Raw genomic sequence first — 8,697 nt, 5'->3', positions numbered from 1 at the left:
TTATTTGATTGTAACGTGAAAAACAGCTTATCTGACAAATGTTTGCTTGATGATGTTGAGTTTGTTATGCAATGTTATTGCATCATTCATGGAAATGATGCAAATCAATGTAATTTACTCATCCTTATGTCATTTCAAACTTGTATGACTTGCTTTCTTCTGCACTTTTCTTTCTGGTGCAGAATTGCTAGAATATCTGGAATATTATTTTTACACAATAGGTTAATCATACATTTATGGTGCTTTAAAGCTACAATCTCCATTCTCCTAAGAGTCATTAGGAAATTTATTCTAGTGAATTCCTTGTAGTATTAAGTGCATCATAATTGGCATAAAAGTAAGTTTTATATGTATTTTCCTATTAGATTAGCTTTTTTTTTCTTTTTGTTCAGAAGTCAAATTACAAATGTGTTATTCTAAACACCTTAAATTCTAAACATCGTGTGAATTATTCCCTTTTTCAGTTTATTAATTTCATCATGTGTTACATATCTGTGTCTTACCTTTTACATTAGCCTATTGCAATTTTTTCGTGATTGTAGTCAGAAAATATTCCGCTATTTGGGCATGTTGTGAGAGAGGTCCACCTTAATCTGCAAAATATATCTTTTCCCATTTATTTATTCATTTTTCAGTGGGTTTCACATTTTTTGGCAAGTCTTTAAGGTATGTGTTTAAAATATAGCCCTAATGCCTCACTGGAGGAATCATTGCACCAGCTCGCCCCGGGCAGGCTTATATAATAGACAAAATGGATCGATTTGGGATGCATTTGTCCCCTGCATTATAAGACTATAACTGAAAGACTTGTGATTTATTAGCCTTCATATGGCAGTTGATAAATCAGCCTTCCTTACAAAAAACAAAAGGATGATGGAAATTACAAAAACAATTCATTTGAAAATATATCTTCCCAGTGTCTTTATCGATACGCATCGTTTCATATAACGACTTGTCTGGCGCAGTTCAAGTCCTCGTTTTGAACAAGCGTCCACATTTGCAGCAGCTCCCGCGGAAAGAGTTTGTGGACCACGATGAGGTTGCGAAAGAAGCACGGCTCCCGGTTCAGACGAGTCACTTTACGCTTAATGATCCCAAATGTCCTGAAGGCCAGGTGCAGTTCGGGGACGATCTTCAGCCTCTGAAGACACATGCCCAAAAACACATCGTCAATGGGGTAAAGCTCCACGCTCTCAGAAACCGCGAAGAGCCTGCGGGCCACCTGAGAGGACATGAGAAATCCTCCCCCACCCAAATAAGGTGGATAGCGTTTATCATACAACTCTTTGGGAATGAAATATTTACTCTGGCGGTTTCTGATCGGTTTGGCTCCTAAAATCGTGTCTCCTACAATGAGGTTTTCCACTTTGTTCTCCTCCACCCGAAAGCCAATTAGTTCCACTAAGTTCTTGGTATGGACAAAAACGTCATCGTCCCCTTTGAAGACGAAGGGAACTCCACTGCAGTAGATGTTGAACCATCTCAGAAAGTTCACCTCCTTCAAGGTAAGGTTGAAGAAAGTGTCCAAAAAGTCCCACTGTAAGATGTCCCCGTAGGTTCGGTCTTCATATTGGACCAGGGCTTGTAAATTTCGTGTGTCTTTGCCAGTGGCTGGAGTGCCTAAAAGAAATAGTGTTTTGATTTTCAAGCCCTGGATTTCTTGCTCTTTTCCCCACGTCTGCCGCACGGCTTCCCGCCGGTCATGTTCTTCAATAACCGATTTGACCACGAGCAGAACATCCACGTCACCGCTACACTTCTCCGGGTGATTCAGCAACATTGGGAAGTATCTGCAATGTCTGTGCAGGACAAATTCGTGGAACCTCGGGTTCAAGCGACGAAACCAGGCTTCGGTCTTCATCGTGGAATTTTCATGGCATTCTATACTATTCACGTCCCATTTTTTTGGAATTGGTTTCCCCACCGGCGCCAAGCCATTCACGCGTGATTGAGATGAAATTTCAACGGCCTTTATGCTTTTACATGTGGGGCCACACCATTTGCGTTTCACGTCGACTTTGGTATCTTTAAAATTCGTGTCCACCCTTATTAACTTATTAAGCATCAGTATAGTGGCAAAAACCAAAGTCAGGCTGACCGCGGTTCTTAGATTCTTTTTCTTTCGAAAGAAGAGTTCCATTGTGCACGCGCTCCTTAGATAGTAGTAGCGGATTTGTCATGAAAAGTCAGCCGGGTCCGCTCCAATTAATTTTCCAAGTGTTATGAAAACATAAAAAAGAGCGAATAGTCCATAAACAAACATTGTGATAAAGCTGAAAATCCGTCTTCTTCACCTTTTTCCTGGCAGACGAAGTTTAAGTCCGTTGTCCCGTCATATATTGTTGCAACAGGTTCTTCTCCCTTCAAGTTCCGTCGCTGAACTGCTGAAAATAGGAGGCAGTCATCCTGTAAAACAAGCGGTCGCCTGCCCTCCTCCACCTTCACGGCACCTACCTGCTACAGGCTCTCTGATTACACACGACAGCTGTGCAAGCCTAATAAATGGGGGTCCCCAAGAAAAGTCTGAATGAGAACTACTTAGTGTACTTTCACTGTATGTAAATATTGGAGTTCAGTAAACCTCTCGTCTTTTTAGAGGTTTGTAGCCCACTTTTCACGGCCCTTCCACAAGCACACTCAAGAGGATGCCAGAAGACGTCAAGGAGCTGATTAGCACTTAACTCATAATTTTAGTATGTAGCGCCCCCGTGTGGTTCATAGTGGTAGCGTCCCTCAATGATTGTCAGCATTCGCAGTATTGAAGCGGTTCTCAAACCTGTCCTGGAGTACCCCCCCTCAGCCCTGCACATTTTCTTTATCTCTCATCTATTCCACATGATTCAACTCATCAGTTCTTTAGTGGAGACCGCAAGACCTGAAGCTGGTGTGTCAGATATTAGGGAGACATACAAAATGTGCAGTATTGGGGGCACTTCCTGTTAAGGGTTGAGAACCAAACTGCAGTATTGCATATCATAGATATAGATTGTCCTACCAAATGTAAGCATATTTTATTGATAATATTAGTCATTAACATCATTAACAAGTTTCCGCACTATACAAAGTACTTGTATGTTTTAAGAGCATATTTTTTCTATTAAAAGTCATACACTTTAATGTTTAATCTGTGAACAAAAATGATTCTACTTTAATCAGCCCCATCCAGCTTTACTGATGGTCTGCCTAGCTGGTTATGTGGTCCTACTCTCTGGTAGGACAACTGAGTTCCATTTGGATTCTAAACATGAATGACTAGTTTGCTCCTGAGAACACAATCATCATTTTCTAGCAGGGGTTCCACATGATAGCTTATTAATGCTGTTAAAGCCTGTTAACATTCTCCTTTGCCAGTGGACTTTCCATGATGTGAGAAGTTAAACGTTGAAGCTTGATTACAATGCCCACTGCTAGCAAATGATATAATGTTCAGAATGACAAACCCCCTTGTTTTTTTCTTTTTCTTTTCCTTCTTATTTGTTTTTGAGTAAACTGAGCGCATTAATAATTTTACGGATATCATCATCAGTAGAGGCTGGACCCAGTACAACATCATATTCACGTCACAACACAGTATATGACTCATTCGACATATTTCTACGATGAATAACTTGCAATTTCATGTAATTTAATCGAGTATACCACTGGTAATAACGGTTATGAAACGGACTAGTAGGCTACTAATTACTGGTATCAGTCACCGCCTCAGAAAAGCCTGGTAAAGTTCTCAACTCCCATCTCGTGATTGTGTGTGGCGCATAATATTGGATATGGGCGGGACTTCAGCGGTCACTGGAGATAAACACTGGCAGGACTCCACACTCAGTTTTCGACGCCGAAACTTCCAATGAGGGCGAAGCAGGTAAGATAACTAGATTCTGAGCTTTTACTTTTGACAAGTCGTCGTTTATTTCTGCTAGCTTGAACATGCACGATCAGTTTCGAGTTTACGCAGACTATATTGGACGATTTACAAAGCATTCACTGTGAAATATAGTTTATAACGATTTTCCTCGTTTCACGAAATTGAAATTTCACTCGGTAGTTTGTGACGGAGAAACGTATGTATTATTTATCATACAGTGTTCCTAATAAGGATTAGTGTTTTCTTGTTTCAGATTGTCGTTGGGAGCCACAGACTGCGAGTGCGCGGCACTGTCTCTTTAAACACGCCTGGTGTAAAAAGTTCAGTCAAGGTCAGTGTCGGTGTCTACTCATCTATCTCCTCCCCGCAGTTTCCTTTACTGTAGTCTGTCGGCTACAGTAACAACGTTTCTCACGATGTATCAGCCACGTCTAAAACTGCGCTGATATTTTGTTTACATTTTATTACTGGTCTTGTATCCGCAGAAGGCTGTGCGGAGGAGTGTTCTGCGCAGTTTGGTGCAGAGATCGGCGTCTGATCTCGCGAGCGCAGCGCAGCAGATGGCTGGCGACGGCGGGGAGGCCAAACGTCGTCCAAAGAGACCGTTTCGCGGCGGAGTAGAGAAATCTGGCGCGACCATGAATGAAAACGTCAAAATTCAGTCCGATAAAAAGACTTCGGGTGAACGGCGCGGTAAGGAAAACTCTGCCGCCAAGTGTACTGCTTTGACAGGCGGCTATGCAGAGGCAAAGATGGACCAGACCGTCATTCACAGTCCCCAAACGCGAGAGGACCCGAGCATTTTCTTCGACGAGGACAGCAATCACATTTTCCCAGTAGAGCAGTTCTTTGGGAACATAGATGTTGTTCAGGTAAGTAAGCTAAACCTATTCAGAACACGTTGTGAGTGGGGGTTAGGTCTTCAGTTGGTTGGCACTGGTCACGTGACCTGCCACCATCCATTGGCGGGTCATCTGGCCTGTTTGAAAACCGAATACGTTACGTGGAAGTCATTTGGTTTCTCATTTTCATTTTGATACAAATGGCCGTGGTCCCGGCTGTTGGGTTACTCCTGCAGCCAGTCCCTATTAGCTCCAAATTTAATGCGTTCCATGTCACTCCATAAAACGTGAAATGATCTAAAAAAAAGTAAGTCATATGAACCGATGTACAAAAAAGAAAGAAAAAAGGCAGCCACGTGACCTGCCAGCCTTCACATGGCAGGTCAAGTGATTGAACCCTGATGTGTTATGATCGGGTATTAGAGCAGAAATGCAGCAAAATAGCGCTGTTTTGAATTTAATTCAGAGCTAACATGTTCGACCAGCATTTTTATCTGACTTTTAAGATTAAACAAAAGCGATGTTTTGCATCTATAATTTTAATTTCAAACGGTGTTGATTTCATGTTACAATTGTTAAAAGGTAAGTATCCATCTATATGGGGGGGGGTGTGTACAATAATGGTAATAAAAAGGAAAAGTATATAAAATTGTAGATGTCAAAGTAGTTGCATAATTAAAAATAAGAAATGTTAATTTATTATCGTTTAATATCAGTTGACGGGCCATGCAGTATATGAACTTTCATGGCTCTTTGTCCCAATAACATAACCCTGATCTAAGTTGAGCTTTGCAGATGAATAACAGGCAGCCAGATGGCTTTGTTTGCACACAGTAATCCTAAAAATATTGAGGTTAATACAAGACCATGTAGGATTATTGGAGTGAAGGTCTGTTAATGCTCAGTGGGGTGTCAGAATGCAGCAGGTGTCCAGCTGATTTCATGATGCATGCGCTCAACAGACTGCCACTAATGCAATTTTAATGTCTTTGTGTGACTTTCTTTTAAAACATTATGACCTGATTTGTTGTAGGATTACCCACGCAGAACCCCAGGAAGCGAGAGAATGAGTCGGAGAAAGTACAGGAGCATGCATTACTATGCCAAAGAGGACAGTGAAGACGAGCAGCTATGAGGACACCATTCCTTTCAGACTCACTCAAACTGTATTCCATTGAAAGGGAAGGAGTTTTATGCTGGTAAAATGGATTTGATCGTTTTAAAGCAAGCTATTTTATTCCAAGAGCCTTCTTAATGTTTGAACTACACTGAGATGCACTGTTGATTTATCAGTAATGTGGTAATTTTTTTGTCTTCTGCGAATTGAACAACGGCAAAACTTTGGAATGTACAGTAAGAGGGGTTTGTGCTAGACTTCAGGCTAAAACCATCATGTGATTGGGCTTTCTGCTTAAGGAAAGCTAAAAAAAAAATTTTTTTAGAACTTTTTCTGTACACTGGGTTTACTGCCACTTGTCCTTACTAATCAATCGAAATCAGCAAATATTGTTTTATCAGTCAAGTGCCTCAAATTTACTGTTCAGACTTTGAAAGAAATTTAAACATTAGCTTGGACATTCAGATTCTGGCAATTTTAAACCACCTCTGTAGAGAAGTTTTGGAAAAAAAAAAAAAAAAAAACTTCAGATTTGGTGCTGTATAATTGGAAATGAAAGCATGTAGCTGTTTTGACCTTTTATGTTCTTTGATAGACTTATGATGTAAAGGTTGTTTTTTATTATAAAGGTTAGGATCTCAAATTAAGAGGGTATTATTGTAAGATTTTAAAACCAATTTCAAACCGTATTATGCATGTGGCTTCACCAAGAATTTGATTTGTCTGTACATGACTTTTTTTTTTTTTTTTATCTTATTTGACAGGATTTGCACTTATTTGACAGGATTTGCACTAATTTCACAAGTGGCTAAAAGATGTAGCATTTTAAAATGTTTCTTTGCTACTATGTACAAATTGTATAAGGTAAAAGTGTGATTTTGAAGGTTATATTTTTCTATTGAAGTGATAAACTAAGTGTTGATTTAGTTTTGCTACCAAATGCTTTGCATGTACATGACAAAATTATTTAATATCAAATCTTCTGTGAATCATCAAATGAAAGTTAAAATACTCCGTCCAGAGAAAATAAAGCTCATTAACAGTGTTGGAAAATGACATGTTGATGACACCGAAGCCTCGAGTATATTTTGTACAATAAGCAAGGCTATTGTTTGTTGAAAGTACTACAAACATTAACTGTACAGGATATCCTGTTCCCACAAATGTTTTATGATAAAATGGTTTTCAAAGACATTTAGGTCTTTAAATAAACCAGTAAAAATTGAAATAAAAAATATTAAATCGGTCACTGTTTTAAAACCCCATAAAAATGTTTTTCACATAATTAACCAAATGTTTAGGTACAAAATTTGGTGTATAACAAACTAAAAGTTACCATTAAAAAGGTATATACCTAAAACACTATAACCCCATAATAAAATAAAAGGGCCCTGAGCATCTCTGAACTTGCATCAGTACTTCTGATTCACCAAAATTGAAACGGTCACGTGATAAGCTGCATAATTCATAAGAGGATTATTTCATTTCACAGTCCTGATGCGTTTGTACATTTTTTTGGGGAGTCGCAGCTGAGCTCATGGGCTCCTTTCTTATGGCAGACGATGTGAACCAGCTTGAGTTTCTCCTTTGTGAACAACAGTTTGTAGAAATAATCCACATTTATATCGCCGCTCTTATTGCCCTTCAGTGCCTCAGCAAGTGTGGGGATGATGGTCCTCTTCTTTTCTATCCTAAAAAACATTTCATTTTCTTAAGGTCATTCCTTATCAGAGGTGTTAAATGCTGATATTTAGACATTAAAATGTACATCAAGATTTAAGTGCACTTAAATGTTTACAAAATAATAATTTACACTTAAGCCTTACTACTCAAAGGTGGTCCAGATTCCAGGTGCTGAAGAGAATTCTGCTCTCACGGTTCCCATATGGGTTTATTGAGTGAAGAAATGTACAGTTGGTCTCATCAAAGACTTCCCTGTTAGCACAAAAGTCTTTTATAGTCTTATATGAATAAAAATAACTATAGCACTGTGACAAAGCAGTTAATGAGAGATATTTTAAATTTGTATGTTTCATTATTTTACTTCAAAGAAAAATGACAATAGACTGAAATAATGAGACTCATCAGAAATGACTAAATGACAGCACCTGGCAGGAGAAACCAGCCCTCTTCAGTGCAGAGCCTGTGGACGTCCCTCTCCGATCTGTCAAAATAGGTGCCATTATACCGTGCAGCCTTCAGTTTCTCTGCCAGGATCTCCACCACCTTTCTATATTCACTTTTTGTCTTGGCATTTGGAATAGACTGTATATATCCATCAACCTACAGACAGCGAACAATATATCTTCAGAATAACGACAGGTCTCCTGTGTTGCATGAAATGAATGATGAACTCCACTAAACTTAATAAACATCTTCAATATTTCAAAAACTAACATCTAAAGTAGAACTGAGTGCTGTTTGTCACACCTCTTTCAAATATCCTGGGATTCTGCTCTCACAGTTATACTTCATGTAAGCACACTTGGTTTTAAACCAGCATCAATACCTGACATACAGACATTTTAATTTTATTTTGTGTAAATGTATTGTTGCCTCAGAATAATCAATTACAGTATACATACAGTAAATGTCTGCATATCATGTTCTTTGCCCTCATTACCTTCAAACCAGTCTTTGTCATCTTTGTTCTCCACCTCTGATTTGTCCCTCAGCTTCCTCAGAAGGTCTCCCAGTATTCTGCGCCGCTTGGGTAAATGTTCATCTGCCAGAAGATCCTTCGCTGCACTCATCAGAGAGTCTGCGTCTCTGTCCAAACCCAGGACCTGATTTATCTCATGAACTGTAGAAATTGAAAAGCCAAAGCAATCTGATTAGTTTCATTATTTATAACTGATCACAATATTATTGTTTAT

The 8,697-nt window shown here is 39.2% G+C and overlaps 2 protein-coding genes and 1 long non-coding RNA gene across 4 annotated transcripts; 1 reads left to right on the top strand and 2 right to left on the bottom strand.

Moving 5' to 3' along the window:
• Window positions 1-559: 559 nt before the first annotated feature.
• Window positions 560-3,559, bottom strand: LOC113076417 (UDP-GlcNAc:betaGal beta-1,3-N-acetylglucosaminyltransferase 7-like). Its single transcript, XM_026249067.1, has one exon. The coding sequence runs from the start codon at window positions 2,138-2,140 to the stop codon at window positions 941-943; it is 1,200 nt and encodes a 399-aa protein (XP_026104852.1). The 5' UTR covers window positions 2,141-3,559; the 3' UTR covers window positions 560-940.
• A 153-nt stretch (window positions 3,560-3,712) lies between these two features.
• On the top strand, window positions 3,713-6,747 carry LOC113076418 (UPF0688 protein C1orf174 homolog). Its single transcript, XM_026249068.1, has 4 exons — window positions 3,713-3,859; window positions 4,116-4,193; window positions 4,348-4,734; window positions 5,738-6,747. Exons 1-4 carry the CDS (start codon window positions 3,845-3,847, stop codon window positions 5,837-5,839), a joined length of 582 nt encoding a protein of 193 aa, XP_026104853.1. The 5' UTR covers window positions 3,713-3,844; the 3' UTR covers window positions 5,840-6,747.
• Window positions 6,594-8,636, bottom strand: LOC113076419 (uncharacterized). 2 transcript variants are annotated; one of them, XR_003281173.1, is made up of 5 exons: window positions 8,445-8,636; window positions 8,252-8,330; window positions 7,930-8,104; window positions 7,648-7,756; window positions 6,594-7,512 (listed from the first exon to the last, which is right to left on the bottom strand). It is a non-coding gene; the product is annotated as an uncharacterized LOC113076419 (long non-coding RNA). The 2 variants fall into 2 exon arrangements; XR_003281174.1 differs by lacking the exon at window positions 8,252-8,330.
• Between the last annotated feature and the right edge of the window lie 61 nt (window positions 8,637-8,697).

The sequence above is a fragment of the Carassius auratus genome, unplaced genomic scaffold (genome assembly GCF_003368295.1).
Source record: "Carassius auratus strain Wakin unplaced genomic scaffold, ASM336829v1 scaf_tig00020493, whole genome shotgun sequence".
NCBI classification, from domain to species: domain Eukaryota; kingdom Metazoa; phylum Chordata; class Actinopteri; order Cypriniformes; family Cyprinidae; genus Carassius; species Carassius auratus.
This window is presented reverse-complemented; position numbering and strand designations above follow the sequence as displayed.

Bases quoted from the DNA above. Each gene is read 5' to 3' on its own strand.
- LOC113076417 (XM_026249067.1), bottom strand. From the start codon at position 2,140: ATGGAACTCTTCTTTCGAAAGAAAAAGAATCTAAGAACCGCGGTCAGC.
- LOC113076418 (XM_026249068.1), top strand. The intron at 4,194-4,347 runs GTCAGTGTCGGT...TTGTATCCGCAG, and splicing joins GTGTAAAAAGTTCAGTCAAG to AAGGCTGTGCGGAGGAGTGT. The intron at 4,735-5,737 runs GTAAGTAAGCTA...GATTTGTTGTAG, and splicing joins GGAACATAGATGTTGTTCAG to GATTACCCACGCAGAACCCC.